The 21171-nt window shown below is 49.3% G+C and overlaps 1 protein-coding gene across 1 annotated transcript in view; it reads left to right on the top strand.

The window, feature by feature from the left end:
- Nucleotides 1–21171, top strand: part of XRN2 (5'-3' exoribonuclease 2) — a 188883-nt gene that overhangs the window by 143267 nt on the left and 24445 nt on the right. The window contains exons 23-27 of the mRNA XM_075339379.1: nt 9135–9214; nt 12767–12823; nt 12922–12990; nt 13082–13216; nt 13301–13434. Of these exons, the coding sequence (XP_075195494.1) occupies nt 9135–9214; nt 12767–12823; nt 12922–12990; nt 13082–13216; nt 13301–13434 (475 nt within the window). The remainder of the gene's footprint in view (nt 1–9134; nt 9215–12766; nt 12824–12921; nt 12991–13081; nt 13217–13300; nt 13435–21171) is intronic.

The following is a 21171-nucleotide window of genomic DNA, read 5'->3' as shown; positions in this document are numbered from 1 at the left end:
GTGTGACTTTCGGTGGTTGCCATGGTAGCACAGGGTCATGTGATAACGCCTGTAGCTAACATGAGTCACTTCCTTTCAATGCCAGAATACAGCCGGCATTGAAAGTAAAGCACCGTATCTGCAGTTCTCAGTTCTTTAGCTGAGATCTGCAGATAGGGCAGAGCGATCGGATTGCTGATCAATATAGCCCCTAGGGGCACTAGTAAAATAAAAAAGTGAGAAAAAGTTTTAAAAAATAAAAAAAACCTAAGTTCAAATTACCCTCCTTTCGCCCCATTGAAAATTAAAGAGTTAAAAAAATAAAAAAATATACACACACTTTGTATCGCCGCTTTGAGAAATGCCCGATCTATCAAAATATAAAATCAATTAATCTGATCAGTACACGGCGTAGCGGCAAAAAAATTCCAAACGGCAAAATTACGTTTTTTGGTCGCCGCAAGTTTTGCGCAAAATGCAATAACAGGCGATCAAAACGTAGCATCTGCGCAAAATTTGTTCCATTAAAAACGTCAGATCGAGACGCAAAAAATAAGCAGTCACTGATTCATAGATCCCAAAAAATGAGAACGCTACGGGTTTCAGAAAATGGCGTAAAGCGTGCACCTTTTATTGGACAATCTTGTGATTTTATTTTTATTAACCCCTTAGATACAAGTAAACCTATACATGCTTGGTGTCTACAATCTCGCACCGACCTCAGGCATCACAATGACACATCAGTTTTACCATATAGTGAATAAAATATCCCAAAAACTATTGTGCGATCACACCTTTTTTTTTGCAGTTTTTTCACACTTGGAATTTTTTTGCTGTTTTCCAGTACACTATATGGTAAAACTTTTGGTTTCATTTAAAAGTACAACTCGTCCCGCAAAAAACAAACCCTCATATGGCAAGATTGACGGAAAAATAAAAAAAGTTACGGCTCTCGGAAGAAGGGGAGCAAAAAACAAAAACGTAAAAATGGAAAGTGCCCGGGGGCTGAAGGGGTTAAACAGGCAGAGAAATGTTTTTTCTTCCAGAAGGCAGCAGCTATGATCCGGTGCTGTAATGTCTGTATACTCTGTGTAGCATGTAAATATATCTTTATTTCAGCAATCTTTGGCAAGTTGATAAGTTTTTATCGGTGCAGTGCTGCTACTGTTCTCTGGATTGACGGGATTGCAGTAAGGACTGTGCACTTTTTTCCTCTCTTAAAGGGGCTTTACACTCTACGATATCGTTAATGTTTTATCGTCGGGGTCACGTCGTTAGTGACGTACATCCGGCGTCATTAACGGTATTGCAGCGTATAACACTTACCAGCGACCTTAAACGTCCTCCAAAGTGGTGAAAATCGTTCACCATGGAGAGGTCATCCCAAAACCAAAAATTGTTAATGGTTGTTTATAGATGTTGTTCCTGTGGCAGCACACATCGCTGTGTGTGACACCGCAGGAACGAGGAACGTCTCCTTACCTGCGTCCCGCCCGCAATGAGGAAGGAAAGAGGTGGGCGAGATGTTACGTCCCGCTCATCTCCGCCCCTCCGCTTTGATTGGCCGGCCGCTTAGTAACGTCGCGGTGACGACGCCGAACGCACCTCCCCCTTGAGGGGACGGATTGTTCGGCGGTCACAGCACCGCCGCCGACCAGGTAAGTCAGTGTGACGCTGCCGTAGCGATAATATTCGCTGCGGCAGCGTTCACACGATATCGCATGCACGACAGGGGCGGGTGCTTTTGCGTACGATATCGTTAGCAATTGCTAGAAATATCGTAGCGTGTAAAGCCCGCTTTAGGCCGGGTATACATATCCAGCTTCTCGCCGGTTTGACATATGCGGCGCACGCCAGTACAGTGTATACAGTACACAGGCAGCGCAGCAAGCGCCGGTCACATGCTGTTATGTGATCGGAGCATGTGACCCGGAAGTTGTGGCGCTGCCATTGTACCGTATCATACTGTACTGGCGTGCGCCGCATCAGTCAAACCGGCGAAAAGCCGGATATGTGTACCCGGCATTACTGATCGTAGAATAGTGTGAGGGTATGTGCGCACGTTGCTTTTTACCTGCTTTTTACCTGCTTTTTTGCTGCTTTTTCTTCTGCGCTGTTTAATGCCAAAATGGATGTGTTCTTCTATTCAAGCAAAGTCTATGGGAATTTGGGTTTCTTGTTCACACTATGTTGTTCAAAATGCTGCCTTTTTGTGGCAGAACTTTGGTCAAAAACTCAGCTTTTCAAAGAAGCAACATGTCAATTGTTTTTGCCATTTTTGTTTTGCACTGCAAAGCTGAGTTTTTGACCAAAGTTCTGCCTCAAAATGGCAGCATTTTGAACAACATAGTGTGAACAAGAAACCCAAATTCCCATAGACTTTGCTTGAATAGAAGAACACAACCATTTTGGCATTAAACAGCGCAGACGAAAAAGCAGCAAAAAAGCAGGTAAAAAGCAGGTAAAAAGCAACGTGCGCACATACCCTTAGATAAGTTCTAGACTTGGATGACTAGGCTCATACCCTACAGCTCACCGGGGCCCAGAGTGTTCTAGAAAATCAATCAGTAAAATGGATTCTTAAAGGGAGTTCTCGGGGCAAAATAAGTTTCTTTGTCGCTCCATTGGGAGACCCAGACAATTGGGTGTATAGCTATTGCCTCTGGAGGCCACACAAAGTATTACACTTAAAAGTGTAAGGCCCCTCCCCTTCTGGCTATACACCCCCAGTGGGATCACTGGCTCACCAGTTTTGTGCTTTGTGCGAAGGAGGCAACACATCCACGCATAGCTCCACTTTTTAGTCAGCAGCAGCTGCTGACTATGTCGGATGGAAGAAAAGAGGACACATATAGTGTCCCCAGCATGCTCCCTTCTCACCCCACTGTATGTCGGAGGTGTTTGTAAGGTTGAGGTACCCATTGCGGGTACGGCGGCAGGAGCCCACATGCTGATTCCTTCCCCATCCCTTTTTACAGGGCTCTGGGTGAAGTGGGATTTACCGGTCTCCAGGCACTGAGACCGTGCTCCATCTACAGCCCCTGGAGAAGATGCTGGATGGAGCGGAGTACATCAGGGACATGGCCCTGCTTCCTCAAGGTACTCTGTGTCCCCGTGCATTTGGCGCTCACACCGCAGCATGCTGGGTGTTGTAGTGCGCCGGGGGACATCAGCGCTGCGGCGCCTGTGCCATGGCCTCATTCAGCTTTGCTGAAGCAGGCTCACTTATGGGAATTGGTCGCGCCGGCCGCTGGGACTGCGGCGCGGCTGGCACTTGTAGTGCGCCGGGGACTTCAGCGCGGCCTGCGCTTTTACGGCGGCCGCGCTGATAACTAGAGTCCCCGGCTTTTGCGGCCTGCTTCCGTTCGTTCCCGCCCCCAGACCTGCCAGTCAGGAGAGGGGCGGGACGCTGGCCACTTCCAGGAATCGGTCGCGCCGGCCGCTGGCAGCGGCGCGGCTGGCACTTGTGGTGCGCCGGGGACTTCAGCGCGGCCCGCGCTTTTACGGCGGCCGCGCTGATAACTAGAGTCCCCGGCTTTTGCGGCCTGCTTCCGTTCGTTCCCGCCCCCAGACCTGCCAGTCAGGAGAGGGGCGGGACGCTGGCCACTTCTATGAATCGGTCGCGCCGGCCGCTGGAACTGCGGCGCGGCTGGCACTTGTGGTGCGCCGGGGACTTCAGCGCGGCCCGCGCTTTTACGGCGGCCGCGCTGTTAACTCGAGTCCCCGGCTTCTGGGCCTAGTCTCCCTTCGTTACCGCCCACAGCCCTGACAGTCAGGGTAGGGGCGTGACGCTGCATAGAGCAGAGCTGAGAGCTGGAGTATGTTTTGCATACTCCACCCCTCTCACTGTGTGCACTGTGAATCCGGATTCCCGCACTTTCTCAGGCACGCCCACGGCTTCCTTCTCTACAAGGACACCGGCAGCCATTAGTGTCAGTTTCTGTACGATACAGAGACAAGTGTGGAAGTCCCTGGCATTCTGATAGTCACACAATCGCTGTAACAGGCGTTAAGCAGCACCTGTGGTGCTAACCCCACTAGTGCAGAAGTGCACTTATAGATATGCTTGTACTATATACATTGCACTGTTTGGTCGCACGTTGTATATACCCTCCTGGATTATGCGGAGGAGTTATCAGCATATTCTCTGTGTAAAACAAAGGTGCAGAACCACATGTTTTTCTATACAGCTGGTACAGCATGTACGGCTATACGGCCGGCAGGTACATAGACTCCCATTGTATGCACTAATGGCCAGGGGATGAGGACGGTGTCTGCAGTATTTACTGACAGTTTTTCTGAGACTATGGCTATGATATTAGAAGCCTAGCAGTCCGGACATGTCTCTCACAATATGGGCACTGTTGAATCATTGATCCATGGCCCCCCTCAGTGTGAATAACTAACAGCTCCGGGAATGTCACACGCATCCCAGAGTCACGGCTCTGCACGGACGTCAGTCCCAGACAGCCTAAGTGGGCTCGCTATGAGCGGCCTCGGTTTCATCAGGGTCCTAACAGAAGGACTCGCTGTGTAATGAGGCGGAAGTAGCGGCTCAGGATTCTGATCCTGAGACCGCTCTCAATCTGGATACACCTGATTGTGACGCCATAGTAAATAATCTTATAGCGTCCATCTATAGAATGTGGGTTATTTCTCACAGCTCCTCCAGTGGAGGAGTCAGCTTCACGTATTTTTCTGGACCACTCTGCCTTCAGAGAGGCAGTCCAGGAACACCACGCTTATCCAGATATGCGCTTCTCCAAACGGCTTAGGATACACGTTATCCCTGTCCCCTGACTTGGTCAAGGACTGGACCCAATGTCCCGAGCGGCATCCTCCAATCTCCAGGCTTGTAGCTAGATCCATAGTTGCAGTGGGAGATGGAACTGCAAACTCAAAGATGCCACTGACAGACAGATGGATCTCTGGTCAAAAGCCATCTATGAGGCTGTCGGCGCACCGTTGGCTCCGGCATTCTCTCCCTTGGGGCACTCCAAGCTATTTCAGCTTGTCTTACACAGATTGACACGGTTACACGTACATCTGTGCCGCAGGTGGCATCCTTAACCTCTCAAATGTCTGCATTTGTTTCTTACGCGATTCAGGTTGTCCTGGACTCTGCGAACCGTGCGGCGGTAGCCTCCGCTACTCCGTGTTTTTAAGCAGAGCCTGGTCTGCTCGTTAAGTGAATGGAAGGCAGATTCTGCTTCCAAAAAAGGTTGCCTAACCAGTTGCCTTTTTCTGCTGACCGACTGTTTGGTGAGCGTTGGATGTAACCATCAAACAGTCCAGGGGTAAGGATTCATCCTTTCCTCAGCCCGGACACAACAAACCCCAACAGAGCAAGAGGCAGTCGGGGTTTTCGGCCTTTTCGAGGCTCGGGCAGGTCCCATTTTTCCTCGTCCAATGTGGACTCAAAAGGATCAGAGGAGCTAAGATTCTTAGCGGGCTCAGTCTCGCCCAAAAAAGCGACAGTCTGAAAACCCGCTTCCAAGGCGGCTTCCTCATGACTTGCGGCCTCGGTCGGTAGCAGGCTCTCCCGCCTTGGCGATATTTAGCTGCCATAGGTCAATGACCATTGAGTGTGAGACATTCTGTCTCACGGGTACAGGATAGAGCTCACTTCTCGTCCTCCAACTCGATTCTTCAGAATTTCTCCACCTCCCGGCCGGGCCGCTGCTCTTCTGCAAACAGGGTGCACTCTATAGGCAGAAAGAGTGATGACCCCCGTTCCTCTTCAGGAACAAGGTCACGGTTTTTACCCCAAATTCTTTGCGGTACCTATAACAACGGGCCGTTCCGTCCCGTTCTGGATCTAAAAATGCTCAGCAAGCTCGTGGACACCAGGCGGTTCCGGATGGAATCCCTCCGCCATGTCATCGCCTCAAGGTCCCAAGGATATTTCCTAGCATCATTAGGCATCAAGGATGCTTATCCACACGTGCCGATTGATCCAGAGCACTAGCGTTTCTACGCTTCGTTATAGGAGACGAACACCCTCTGTTCGTAGCTCTACCTTCCGGCTAGCGACAGTCCAACTGGTCTTCGCCAAGGTCAGGGCAGCAGTAGTCACAGTCCTGCACTCTCAGGGTCACTCTGTGGTCCCGTATTTAGACGATCTACTTGTCAAGGCACTCTCTTAGGAAACATGCCAACACTGCCCGAACGTTGCGCTGGAGACTCTCTAGAGTTTTGGGTGGATCATCAACTTTTTAAAGTCAGATCCGACCCCGACCCTATCGATAACATATCTAGGCATAGAGTTTCTTACTCTCTCAGCGATAGTGAAGCTGCCGCTAGACAAACAGCATTCACTACGGGCTGCAAGCTCTTCTTTAAGAACCAGTCGCACACATTGAGACGCCTCATGCACTTCCTACGTAAGATGGTAGCAATGGAGGCAGTTCCTTTCGCGCAGTTTTACTGCGTCCACTACAATGGGACATTCTCCGCCAATGGGACGAGGAGTCGACGTCCCTCAACAGAGTCGTCGTTCTTTCTCAGGCGGCCAAGGAATCTCTACGGTGGTGGCTTCTTCTCACCTCTTGGTCAAAAAGAAGGTCCTTCCTATCCCCGTCCTGGGCGATAGTTACGACAGACGCGAGTCTATCAGGGTGGGGAGCAGTTTTTCTCCACTACAGCGCTCAGGGTACGTGGACTCAGCAAGAGTCCACTCTTCAGATCAATGTTCTTGAACACAGAGCAGTGTATCTTGCCCTACAATCCTTCCAACAGCGGCTGGAAAGCAAGCATATCCGACTTCAGTCGGACAGCTCCACAGCGGTGGCATACATCAACCACCAAGGAAGAACGCGCAACCGGCAAGCCTTCCAGGAAGTCCGGCAGGTTCTGATGTGGGTGGAAGACACGGCATCCACCATATCCACAATTCACATCCCAAGTGTGGAAACTAGGAAGCTGACTTCCTAAGTCGCTGAGGTGTGGCCGAAAGAGTATGGTCTCCTCACCCGGACGGGTTTCAGGAGATCTGGCGCCGCTGACAGAGGCCGGACGTCGATCTAATGGCGTCACGGCACAACAACAATGTGCCAGCTTCATGGCACGGTTTCACAATCATCGAGCTCTGGCGGCAAACGCCTTAGTTCAGCATTGGTCGCAGTTCCAGCTACCTTAGGTGCCACCTCTGGCATTGTTGCCCAGAGTACTGCGCTAGATCAAGACCGACTGCGGCCGCGCCATCCTCGTCGCTACAAATTGGCCGAGGATGTTGTGGTACTCGGTTCTGTGGTGCCTCACGGTAGGCTAACCGGGGGCACTACCAGACCAATCAGACTGGCTGTCTCAAGGGCCATTCTTCCATTTGAATTCTACGGCCCTCAACCGGATGGTGTGGCATTGAGTCCTGGAACCTAGTGTCGTCAGGATTACCTCAGGACGTGGTTGCCACCATGAGACAGGCTAGCATACCAACGTCCGCCAAGATTGACCACAGGACGTGGAAGATGTTCTTATCTCGGTGCTCGGCGCAGGGTGTTTCTCCCTGGCCGGTTGCATCGTCTATGTTTCCTTCCTTCCTGCAATCTAGGTAGGAAAATGGGTTGTCGCTCAGTTCCCTTTAGGGACAAGTCTCAGCGCTATCTGTATTTTTTCAGAAACGACGACTTCCTCAGGTACACACGTTCCTACGGGGAGTTTGTCTTCTCAGCACTCCGTACAAGCGGCCGTTAGAGCCCTGAGATCTGAACAAGGTTCTAATTGCTCTCCAGATGCCGCCTTTCGAGCCTTTGAAGGATGTCTCCCTTCCCGTTTTTCACGGGAAGTGGCCTTCTAGTAACGGTCTCGTCTCTTAGGAGAGTTTCCGAGCTAGCAACGCTCTCATACAAACTCCCTTCCTGGTCCTTCACCAGGACAGGGTAGTTCTGCGTCCGGTTCCGGAATTTCTCCCTAAGGTGGTATCCCATTTTCATATCAATCAGGATATCACCTCACCTTCTTTGTGTCCTCGTCCAGTCCATCAATTTCAGAAAGATTTGCATCTGTTGGTTCTGGTGAGAGCACTCAGGTTCTACTTCCCGCATGGCGCTCCTGCGCCACCCGGATGCACTCTTTGTCCTTGTCGCTGGTCGGCGTAAACAGTCGCAAGCTTCCAGATCCACCCTTGCTCGGGGGCTCGAGGAACCAATTCTTGAAACCTACAGTTCTACTGGGCTTCTGGTTCTCTCAAGGCCGAAGGCCCATTCTACCAGAGCCGTGGGTGCATCCTGGGCATTACGGCACCAGGCTACGGCTCAGCAGGTGTGTCAGGCACCCACCTGGTCGAGTCTACTTACTTTTACCAAGCATTATCAGATGCATACCTACGCTTCGGCAGACGCCAGCCTAGGTAGATAAGTCATTCAGGCGGCGGTTGGCCACCTGTAGAAGAGGGCCGTTTGACGGCCCTATCATGAGGTATTCTTTTACCCACCCAGGGATTGCTTTTGGACATCCCAATTGTCTGGGTCTCCCAATGGAGCGACAAAGAAGAAGGGAATTTTGTTTACTTACCGTAAATTCCTTTTCTTCTAGCTCCAATTGGGAGACCCAGCACCCGCCCTGTTTTCTCGGGGTTTTTCTGTTTTTTTCGGGTACACATGTTGTTCATGTGGTATGGTTCAGTTCTCCGATGTTTCCTCGGATTGAATTGGTCTTTAAACCAGTTATTGGCTTTCCTCCTTCTTGCTTTGGCACTAAAACTGGTGAGCCAGTGATCCCACTGGGGGTGTATAGCCAGAAGGGGAGGGGCCTTACACTTTTAAGTGTAATACTTTGTGTGGCCTCCAGAGGCAATAGCTATACACCCAATTGTCTGGGTCTCCCAATTGGAGCTAGAAGAAAAGGAATTTACGGTAAGTAAACAAAATTCCCTTCTTGCCTGGAGGATGAGACCTGTAAAGGAAAAAAAACCTCTCCTAGCAGCACCTACTTGGCTGCAGTGCAGGTCGCCCCGTTGTTTGTACGGAAAGTTTTATTTTCCCCAGAAAGCTCCTTGAAGCTTGGCACACGTAGGGGATATTTGAAAAAGCTGCTAGTTGCCTCCTTGTGTACCCAGAATGCTCGTAGTTAATGGAAATGGTATACTTACTGCACACTTTTTTTTTTTTAAGCTGACTTTGAATGTGGCCTAATTTCATTTGTCTGTTATTCCATAGCTAACTGAAATGCCGCCCGAGCTGTGCCACGGTATTCAGGGGATGCTTGAAATTAATGACGGGGCAGTCCTTCCCAATGAGTAAGAGCTATATATAATTGAGCATTTTGCAATTTATATAATGCATGACATACATAATTATTAAATGTGTGCACAAAACATGTGAACCATAGCGTGTCAAAATCACTGTTGCTCTTAGGATCCTGTCACTTTTTTTTTTTTCTTTTCTTCCTGGGAATTGTGGTTTCTCTTGCCACTTTTTTTTCCCCCTTCTCTGTTCTGTTTTTTTTTTTTTTCTAGGTTTGGTAATGGTTTTCATAGGCTTAACTTTAAGGGGGAAAAAAAAATAAAACAAAGCTGCGGTCTTCTCTGAGAACCTTCCCAGAGCCTAAGGCTAGGGCTACACAGTGACGTATGTAATGTAAGGCTATGTGTGCACTAGGCGTTTTTGCGCGTTTTTTGGGTGCGTCTTTGGGCTCAAAACTGCATGACTTTGCTTCCTCATCAAAGTCTGACTTTTCATTTTTGCTATCCGCACACAAGTTTTTAGCTGCATTTTTGAGCTTGAAAAAATGAACATGTCAATTCTTTCCTGCGTTTTTCACCCATGCAAAGCATTGGAAAAACGCAGCAAAACACCATAATCAAAAACGCCGCGAAACGCAGTAAAAATGCATGCGGTTTTTGCCACTGGTGCGTTTTTTTGCGGCCAAAAATGCAGCGTCAAAACGCCCAACAGCTAATCTCAGAAATTTTCACCAAAGCAGACCTTTGTGCAGCTTGTCTGTCACTTGCTCTTACACAACTGTTTAAAGGGAACCTGTCAGGAGCAATATGTACCCAGAGCCACGAGCAGTTCTGGGTACATATTGCTCATCCCTGCCTAACCGCCCCTGTATACACTAGCATAGATAAAGAGATCTTTAGAAAAAAGTGTTTTTAAACATCCTCAGATATGCTAATGAGTGTCTGGACTAGTCGCAAGGGCGTTCGTTCCTGCACTCATGCTGCACGCTTAGCATGTTAGCACACCCACAGGGGCATGTTAACAATGCTATTCAATGCCCACTGCCATCAGCAGTGACGTGCGTACCTGTGTCCGTTGCACTGCTGCAGAACGCTGGGTATAGGGCCAGTGCACATGATCAAAGTCCCCGGCACTTCCAGTGATGTGCGCCATACACCAGTTTAAAGCCGGGACGTGTACACCCGGCTTCATAGTGCACATGACCGGAAGTCCAGGGTTCATGCTCACGGAGCCGAAATCCAGCGTCGCGGCGGAGAGGTGAGCCCAACCGTGACTCTGAATCTGCACGTTCATTAGCATGTTAGCACTCCGACAGGGCTATGACTAGTTGCTGGCCTCGTTGGCATATAATGAAGGGTTTTTAGAAATGCTTTTTCTAATGATCTCTTTATCCATAATACTAGATACAGGGACAGTTAGGCAGGGATTAGCAATATGCACCCAGAACTGCTCGTGGTGCTGGGTACATATTACACCTGACAGGTTCACATTAGGGTATGTGCGCACGTTGCGTACTTCACTGCAGAAATTTCTGCAGCGATCTGAAGAGCACATGTGCTCTTTAAATCGCTGCAGAAATGTCCGTAGTGAAAAAAAAAAAAGCCGATTCCATGCGCTCTGCCTGCAGCTCCTGCCATAGACAGAGCGGGAGCTGCCGGCAAAGCGCAGGAAAGAAGTGACATGTCACTTCTTTTTGCGCAGCGCTTCGGCATTAGCCGAAGCGCTGCGCTCTTAAACGCCACGTGCGCACGGCCCCTGCACAATCTCCATAGACTGTGCAGGGGACGCAGGACGCATGCAGTTACGCTGCGCTACAAAGCGCAGCGTAACTGCATGTATTTACGCAACGTGCGCACATAGCCTTAGGCTGTGATTTTGCTGTAAAAAAAAAAAAAAGGGCAAATTGCAGAGCATGTGCACACAGGTTGCAGTTACATGTGACTTACATTGAAGTCTGTGGCAATGGTCACATGCGACTTGCCACCAGCGACACAAAATCCAACACATTTGGAAATATTTGCGACTGTGTTAGTCACAATGCAACACCATAGGAAATCATTATATGCAATGTGACACTCTGGAACTTGCTGCATTGTAGCCCTAGAGTAAACCACAATAACCATAGAAAATGCACACAATTTGTGCTGACAACCATTTTATGCCTTCTTCACACACCCGCTTCTTGTGATGATGGCACACTGAAGCATGTTTGTTTTTTGAGGCTATTGAATGAATCTACAATACAAAAAATAGATGTTTATCTTACTTGGGTCCAGTTTGTTGCACAAATTTACTAATTAAGTAAATGGGTCAGTACAAAAAGACTAATTTTTACCACCAGAGTTGTAAACTTGTGCTGTCTGTTTTTCACTGGTTTCCGAAAAACTAAGACATTTATCAGAAACACACTTATAAGAATAGTCACATGGCCCAGAAACTGATACATTTTGAAAATCTGGTTAGTTTCCTTTGTATAAGTAAAAATATTTAAAGAAATTGTGAATTCAGCCTTAGGCCCTGTGCGCACTAGAGAGGATTTTTCTCAAGAAATTTCTTGAGTGAAAGATTAGCGTACCTGCGTTAAAAAGACGCACCAATAACGCACCAAAAAATGCATGTTTTTACCGCGTTTTTTTGCAGGTTGGTCCCTGCGTTTTTAATGCTTTTAAAGGCAATAAATAATATAAAGGGATCGATGGGTGGATAGACAGATAAATAGATGGATGGATGGAAAGATAATCGATAGATGGCTAGATGGATCGATATATAAATAGATCGATAATGGATAGAGAGATAGATGAATAGGTAGATAGATAATGGATGAATAGATAGATAATAGAGGGATAAAGAGTTAATAGAGAGAGATAATAGAGATAGATAGATAATGGAGGGATAGATATTACAGCTTTTATTTTTTTCCTAAACCCCCCCCCCCTCCACCCAAACTGTATTTCTCAAACAGCAGTGACCCTGCGGGACCTTAACCCCGGCCCTCGTCCTCCCCAACCTGAGAATACCGGGCCACCGCTGTGTGTTTACCTTGGCTGGAGGGTAAAAATATGGTGAAGCCCACGTTTTTTTTTTCCATATTTTTTTATTTTTAATATGTACGTTTGATTTCTATGTGTATTCTATATGTCTGTGTGTGTTTACTCTCTGCTCCGCTTCCTCTTCCTGTCATAATGACATCACTTCCCTGCAAACCGCAGGGCAGTGCTGAACATTACGTCCCGAAAAATTCGAAAGAACGCTGGAAAAACGCAGTGAAACTCACAGAATTTACCTGTGTGATTCCCTGCGGGATTTCATGAGTACATTGCAGTCATTGGAGTGAAATAACACCGGTACCTGCAGAAAAGAAGTGACGTGTGCGCACAGGGCCTAAATCTACACTGGATATGTTACTTATTTTAAAACTCTTCCAGATTGCTTTAATTGAAAAACTGAACAAGTTTTTGAAAACAAATGGAACCTGTAATCAGTTTTTGGTGAACTAACAAAATGCTGAAGGTTATGTTTAGTCATGGTCTATAATTTCATTACTATTTAAATAATGCAGTATAATACATAGTCAGTCTAACTCACTTTTGTATTTTGCTCTGTAGGGTTGTGGAGTCTCCTGTGCCTATGTTGAGAAGTTTAACACAAAATTATGCGATTAGGTGTGTATTTGAAAATCATGTATTTGCATATAAGACTTTATCCAATGCTCCTGGCATCAAGAACATACTTTTTTTTTTTTTTTATTTATTCAATTCAGCATCAAATTTAAAGATCCGCAATTTGAAGATGGCTTTGTTTTCAAAGCTGTGGTTTTACAAGGAGCCAAGTAAGTGACTCTGCTTATATAAGATAGGAATGAAGAAAATGCAGTTTTTTATGTCAGAGCTAAATGATCTTTTTTTTCCCTGGTCATATAGAAAACCATCACCTACGTTAAAACCAGGAGACTGGGAGAAAACTAATAATAATGGCAGACCTTGGAGGCCACAGATGGGTTTCAATCGAGACAGAAAGCCAGCCCATCTGGATCAGTCGGCTTTCCGAACTTTGGGGTGTGTGGCTATATTATTCCATTTTACTTCTCAATTGGTTTGTAGCAACATTTGATATATTGACTGTTGCTTTTATATTTCAAGCCATGTCCTGCCACAGAGCAGAGGAACCTCAATACTTGGACAGTACAGCAATGCTCCGCCACCTAATATTTACAATCCTGTAAATGCGTATCGAATGCCCAGCCTTCAACAGCCGATTCCCAACTTAATGCAAAGTAAGTTCAGGGGTTTGCTAAAATCCTGTATTCAATCTTAGAGGACCTGCTACTGGCTCAAAATTGAGGAGAATATCTTGTAACCATCACTGAGCTGCCCTGATTCTGCTGCTGGTTTATATTGCAGAGATTCACATTTATTGCTTTTGGAGCGCAGTATGTGAAATCTTTACTTTGTAGTCTAACCAGGGATTTTCTCAATGGGCTTTGGGGGTCTTTCACTCCTCCCTCCCAAACGCTGCTAGTTTCAGCTTGGAAGCTGATCTACCAACATCTAAGAGGGAGATGTGAATGCAATCACCTCCCAGAGAAAACTTTTTAAGAGATGCCTGGTTGCACTACAAGCAGATATTTTTATGCTCCAAAAAGCAACAAATGTGAATATTTAATTTTAGAGCACCATTGATTCCATGGTGCTTTACATGAGAAGGGGATTCATACATAGTAAAAATATAAATTGCCATACACTGACTAACAAGGACAGGCTGGAATTTTTAAAAAAAGGATTTATAAGTTACGTTTTCCCTATGTTAATGAGGTCACCACCAGCTCATGGAAATCTCGCGCATGTGCACAGTTTATTATCGCACTGTCACTTGGCCTTTGTAGACGGGTGTTTGTTTCCTGGCTTCAGAGGCACATTGCGCATGGTCGGAAGTGCAGGAGTCTTCAGATCATGCACAGTGCGCTTGTGAAGCAGATAATTATGCACCTGGCTGCAGAGGCTAAGCGACGCTGCGGGAATGAGTCTCGCGCATGCGTGAGATTTCCTTGAGCTGGCAGTGAGCGGCTCATTGAAATAATGTTTTTACGCCCACAGGGGCGTCATAACACTAAAAGAGCCAATCTGTCCTGAGAAGACTAGTGGAGGCTAGGTTGGGTAGTATGCTTTGTGTAATTTTCTTCCTCAATCTCCACCTGGTCCACATGTAAAGCTTCCTCTTTATTTGTGAGCATCAAGCGTTTTGAGTAGATACAGAAGCAGCATGGTTACTGATTATGGCGTCATCGCCACTCACCATCTTGGTTGATTCCTCAATTTTGTAGAACTTCACAGATATTAGACATCCGTGCTCACTCGTCAGCTGTTATGTGCAGAGGATGACCGGAATACTGACGGGCATGTTGTAACTGGTATTCAACTACTGCGCTCTCCTGCTCAAAGCTTTGCCAACATGTGTAATGTGGAATTTCTTTTTCGCTCCTAATTGGGAGACCCAGACAGTGGGTGTATAGCTACTGCCCTCTGGAGGCCGCACAAAGAACTACACTTAAAAGTGTAAGGCCCCTCCCCTTCTGGCTATACACCCTCCCGTAGGAGTACAGATTCCTCAGTTTTAGCTTTGTGCGCAAGGAGGTCAGACACGCACGCATAGCTCCATTGTTTTTAGTCAGCAGCAGCTGCTGACTATATCGGATGGAAGAAAAGAGGACACATATAGTGTCCCCAGCATGCTCCCTTCTCACCCCACTGTATGTCGGAGGTGTTTGTAAGGTTGAGGTACCCATTGCGGGTACGGCGGCAGGAGCCCACATGCTGATTCCTTCCCCATCCCTTTTTACAGGGCTCTGGGTGAAGTGGGATTTACCGGTCTCCAGGCACTGAGACCGTGCTCCATCTACAGCCCCTGGAGAAGATGCTGGATGGAGCGGAGTACATCAGGGACATGGCCCTGCATCCTCAAGGTACTCTGTGTCCCCGTGCAGGCGCTCACACCGCAGCATGCTGGGTGTTGTAGTGCGCCGGGGGACATCAGCGCTACGGCGCTTGTGCCAGGCCTCATTCAGCTTCGCTGAAGCAGGCACACTAGCGGGAAACGGTCGCGCCGGCCGCTGGGACTGCGGCGCGGCTGGCACTTGTGGTGCGCCGGGGACTTCAGCGCGGCCCGCGCTTTTATGGCGGCCGCGCTGATAACTCGAGTCCCCGGCTTTTGCGGCCTGCTTCCGTTCGTTCCCGCCCCCGGACCTGCCAGTCAGGAGAGGGGCGGGACGCTGGCCACGTCTAGGAACGGTCATGCCGGCCGCTGGGACTGCGGCGCGGCTGACACTTGTGGTGCGCCGGGGACTTCAGCGCGGCCCGCGCTTTTACGGCGGCCGCGCTGATAACTCGAGTCCCCGGCTTTTGCGGCCTGCTTCCGTTCGTTCCCGCCCCCAGACCTGCCAGTCAGGAGAGGGGCGGGACGCTGGCCAGGGCATCAGCGCTGAGGGCTGGAGTCGTTTTTACATACTCCAGCCCTCACATTCGGCACAGAGGGGACACTGTTCCCGCACTTTTGTTTGGGAACTCCCACGGACCGCCCCTCTCCACAGACGCCGGCAGCCATTCCTGCTGACACGCTGAGCTGCAGAGGGGAGCCGGGGAGACCCAGACAGGGAATCTGCAGCCTCTTACCCGCTATTCAGCGGGCGGTAAGCCCCCTCTTGTGCCAGTATTATTCTTAGTATTTTGTTTATACAAATACTTTGTATTGCATAGCGCTGGGCGCCCTTTGGCTATAGACTCTCTCACATTGCAGAGAGCCAGCAACATGTCGTCCGTAAAACGCAAGGGTGCCAAGGCACAGACATTATATGCTTCCTGCACCGCTTGTGGGACTTTTCTACCAGCAGGCTCCACGGACCCCCATTGTGTGCAGTGCTCGGCCCCTGCGGCGCTTGCACAGTCGGGACCTCTGCTGGACGTGACCCAGGGTGTACCACCTGTGAATGCTGTCCAGGTGACAGGAACTGAGTTTGCAGCTTTTGCTGACAGAATGTCTCTCACTATGTCACAAATTCTTGACACATTGCGAGCTAGGCCTGTACTTCAGGCCACGGACACTGTGCAATCATTGCCCCCTGGTCCCCCTCAGCTCCAAGCTCCGGGACGGGCATATACACCTCAGGGTGAAGACTCTGACTCGGACGATGGCCCCGGGCAGCCTAAGCGGGCTCGCTATGACGGGCCTTCACATTCATCTCAATGGTCAGAATCCCAGCGAGATGAATCTATGGGTGATGAGGCGGACGTAACTGATCAGGATTCTGATCCTGGGACCGCTCTCAATCTAGATACACCAGATGGTGACGCCATAGTTAATGATCTTATATTTAACATCAATAAGATGTTAAATATTTCCCCACCAGCTCCTCTTGTGGAGGAGTCAGCTTCGCAGCACGAGAGAATCCATTTCAGATACCCTAAGCGTACTTTAAGCACTTTTCTGGACCACGCTGACTTTAGAGACGCAATCCAGAAACCCCACGCTTATCCTGAAAGGCGTTTTCCTAAACGGCTTAAAGATACACGCTATCCTTTTCCCCCTGAGGTGGTCAAGGGTTGGACCCAGTGTCCAAAAGTGGATCCTCCAATTTCCAGGCTTGCAGCTAGATCCTTGGTTGCAGTTGAAGATGGAGCGGCACTTAAAGATGCCACTGACAGGCAGATGGAGCTCTGGCTGAAATCCATCTATGAAGCGATTGGAGCGTCATTAGCGCCTTCTTTTGCGGCCGTATGGGCACTCCAAGCTATCTCAGCCGGGCTTGCGCGAGTTGACTCCGTCACACGTGCATGTGCCCCGCAGGTAGCACCATTGACCTCGCAAATGGCGGCATTCGCGTCGTACGCGATTAATGCTGTTCTTGACGCTACAAGCCGCACGGCAGTGGCGTCAGCCAACTCCGTTGTTTTGCGTAGGGCCCTGTGGTTGAGACATTGGAAAGCAGATTCTCATTCCAAGAAGTGCTTAACCAATTTGCCTTTTTCTCGTGACCGATTGTTTGGAGAGCGTTTGGATGAAATCATCAAACACTCCAAGGGTAAGGACTCATCCTTACCGCAACACAGACAAAACAAACCCCAACAAAGGAAGGGTCAGTCTGGTTATCGGTCCTTTCGAGGACCGGGCAGGTCCCAATTCGCATCGTCAAAAAAGACTCAAAAGGACCAGAGACGCTCAGATTCTTGGAGGTCTCAGTCACGCCCAAAAAGGGCAGCCGGAGGAACCGTTGCCAAAACGGCGTCCTCCTGACTTGCGGTCTCCGATTCCCACACCCGCGGTCGGTGGGAGGCTTTCCCACTTTGGCGACATCTGGCTGTCACACGTCAAAGACCGTTGGGTGAGGGATATTCTGTCTCACGGGTACAGGATAGAGTTCAGTTCTCGTCCGCCAACTCGTTTCTTCAGAACTTCTCCACCACCAGACCGAGCCGATGCTCTGTTGCAGGCGGTGGCCGCTCTAAAGGCGGAAGGAGTGGTGACCTCCGTCCCGCTTCAGGAACAAGGTCACGGTTTTTACTCCAATCTGTTTGTGGTCCCAAAAAAGGACGGATCGTATCGGCCCGTCCTGGATCTAAAGTTGCTCAACAGACACGTAAAAGTCAGGAGGTTCCGGATGGAATCCCTACGCTCCGTCATAGCCTCAATGTCTCAAGGAGATTTTCTAGCATCAATAGATATCAAGGATGCGTATCTCCACGTGCCGATCGCACCAGAGCATCAGCGTTTCCTACGCTTCGTCATACACGACGAACACCTACAGTTCGTAGCGTTACCTTTCGGTCTGGCAACAGCCCCCCGGGTCTTCACCAAGGTCATGGCAGCAGTAGTAGCTGTTCTGCACTCGCAGGGTCACTCGGTCATCCCGTATCTAGACGACCTGCTTATAAAGGCACCCTCTCAAGAGGCATGCCAACACAGTCTGAAGGTGGCACTAGACACTCTCCAGAGTTTCGGGTGGATTATCAACTTTCCAAAGTCTCATCTAACCCCGACCCAATCTCTGACTTATCTTGGCATGGAGTTTCATACTCTATCAGCGATAGTGAAGCTTCCACTGGACAAGCAGTGCTCGCTACGGACTGGAGTGCAATCTCTCCTTCAGAGCCAGTCGCACTCACTGAGGCGCCTCATGCATTTCCTAGGAAAGATGGTAGCAGCAATGGAGGCAGTCCCGTTCGCGCAGTTTCATCTGCGCCCTCTACAATGGGACATTCTACGCCAATGGGACGGGAAATCGACGTCCCTCGACAGGACTGTCTCCCTCTCTCAGACTGCCAAGGACTCTCTCCGTTGGTGGCTTCTCCCCAACTCATTGTCACAGGGAAAGTCGTTCCTTCCCCCGTCCTGGGCAGTGGTCACGACGGATGCGAGCCTATCAGGGTGGGGAGCGGTGTATCTCCACCACAGGGCTCAGGGGATGTGGACTCTGGAAGAGTCCACCCTGCAGATCAATGTTCTGGAAATCAGAGCAATCTATCTTGCCCTGCGAGCCTTCCAACAATGGCTGGAAGGCAAGCAGATTCGGATTCAGTCGGACAATTCTACGGCGGTGGCTTACATCAACCACCAAGGGGGAACACGCAGTCGCCAAGCTTTTCAAGAAGTCCAACGGATTTTGACGTGGGTGGAAAGCAGAGCGTCCACCATATCCGCAGTTCACATCCCAGGCGTGGAAAACTGGGAAGCAGACTTTCTCAGTCGCCAGGGCATGGACGCAGGAGAATGGTCACTTCACCCGGACGTGTTTCAGCAGATCTGTTGCCGCTGGGGGACGCCGGACGTCGATCTGATGGCGTCACGGCACAACAACAAGGTCCCAGTTTTCATGGCACGGTCTCACGATCACCGAGCACTGGCGGCAGACGCCTTGGTTCAGGATTGGTCGCAATTCCGACTCCCCTATGTGTTCCCACCTCTAGCATTGTTACCCAGAGTTCTCCGGAAAATCAGGTCCGACTGCCATCGAGCCATACTCGTCGCTCCAGATTGGCCAAGAAGGTCGTGGTACCCGGATCTGTGGCATCTCACGGTAGGCCAACCGTGGACACTACCAGACCGTCCAGATTTGCTGTCTCAAGGGCCGTTTTTCCATCTGAATTCTGCGGCCCTGAACCTGACTGTGTGGCCATTGAGTCCTGGATCCTAGCGGCCTCAGGTTTATCTCAGGAGGTTGTTGCCACAATGAGACAGGCTAGAAAACCATCCTCAGCTAAGATCTATCACAGAACGTGGAAGATATTCTTAGCGTGGTGCTTGGCTCAAGGGTTTTCTCCCTGGCCATTTGCATTGCCAATTTTTCTTTCCTTCCTGCAGTCTGGGTTGGAAAAAGGTTTGTCGCTTAGCTCTCTTAAGGGTCAAGTCTCCGCGCTATCCGTATTCTTTCAGAAGCGCTTGGCACAGCTTTCTAAAGTACGCACGTTTCTCCAAGGAGTTTGTCATATCGTTCCTCCTTACAGACGGCCATTGGAACCCTGGGATCTGAACAAGGTTCTCATTGCTCTCCAGAAGCCGCCTTTCGAGCCTTTGAAAGAGGTTCCCCTTTCTCGGCTTTCACAAAAAGTAGTTTTTCTTGTGGCGGTCACGTCTCTTCGAAGAGTGTCCGAGCTAGCGGCGTTATCTTGCAAATCTCCCTTCCTGGTGTTTCACCAAGACAAGGTAGTACTGCGTCCAATTCCAGAGTTTTCTCCCAAGGTGGTTTCTTCCTTTCATCTCAATCAGGATATCACCTTACCATCTTTGTGTCCGCATCCAGTTCACCAATTTGAAAAGGGTTTACATCTGTTGGACCTGGTGAGAGCACTCAGGATTTACATTTCTCGCACGGCGGCTCTACGCCGTTCGGATGCGCTCTTTGTCCTAGTCGCTGGTCAGCATAAGGGATCGCAAGCTTCCAAATCCACCCTGGCGCGGTGGATCAAGGAACCAATTCTTCACACATACCGTTCTGCTGGGCTTCCGATTCCATCTGGACTGAAGGCCCATTCTACCAGAGCCGTGGGTGCGTCCTGGGCATTACGGCATCAGGCTACGGCTCAGCAAGTGTGCCAGGCGGCTACCTGGTCGAGTCTGCACACGTTTACCAAACACTATCAAGTGCATACCTACGCTTCGGCAGATGCCAGCCTAGGTAGACAGGTCCTTCAGGCGGCGGTGGCCCACCTGTAGGAAGAGGCTGTCTGACAGCCCGTTCATGTGGTATCTTTTTACCCACCCAGGGACTGCTTTTGGACGTCCCACTGTCTGGGTCTCCCAATTAGGAGCGAAAAAGAAGAAGGGAATTTTGTTTACTTACCGTAAATTCCTTTTCTTCTAGCTCCAATTGGGAGACCCAGCACCCGCCCTATTTGTTCTTAGGGTTTCGTTTTTTCGGGTGCACATGTTGTTCATGTTGTTTCTTAAGTTCTCCGATCGTGTTATCGGATTGAATTTGTTTTTGAAACTGTTATTGGCTTTCCTCCTTCTTGCTTTGGTACTAAAACTGAGGAATCTGTACTCCTACGGGAGGGTGTATAGCCAGAAGGGGAGGGGCCTTACACTTTTAAGTGTAGTTCTTTGTGCGGCCTCCAGAGGGCAGTAGCTATACACCCACTGTCTGGGTCTCCCAATTGGAGCTAGAAGAAAAGGAATTTACGGTAAGTAAACAAAATTCCCTTCTTCAGTGCATTGTCATGTCTAACACCAGTCGGTGAGCTAGCACTTGTGAGCACCGCTGCAGCACTGCCAGACTGGTGGCAGCTGTAGTTGATTTGCGGAAATGAGCGCACTCGCAGCGTAACCTTCACAAGTAGCTGAGGCAAAACTGGGTAGGTTTTCAGAAATCACTGAACCACTATGCTGAGCTTGTGGGCCAGGCATGGTACATGTGTGAGCTTTCCAAGCTTCAGAGCCTCCACCAGGTTACGGCCATTATCACATACGACCATGCCTGGTTGTAGGTTCAGTTGTGAGAGCCACAGATTTGTCTGGTGTGTTTATA

Source organism: Anomaloglossus baeobatrachus, chromosome 3, assembly GCF_048569485.1.
Source record: "Anomaloglossus baeobatrachus isolate aAnoBae1 chromosome 3, aAnoBae1.hap1, whole genome shotgun sequence".
NCBI classification, from domain to species: Eukaryota; Metazoa; Chordata; class Amphibia; order Anura; family Aromobatidae; genus Anomaloglossus; species Anomaloglossus baeobatrachus.
Note: the sequence above shows the minus strand (reverse complement) of the source record. Positions and strands in the feature narration are given on the sequence as shown.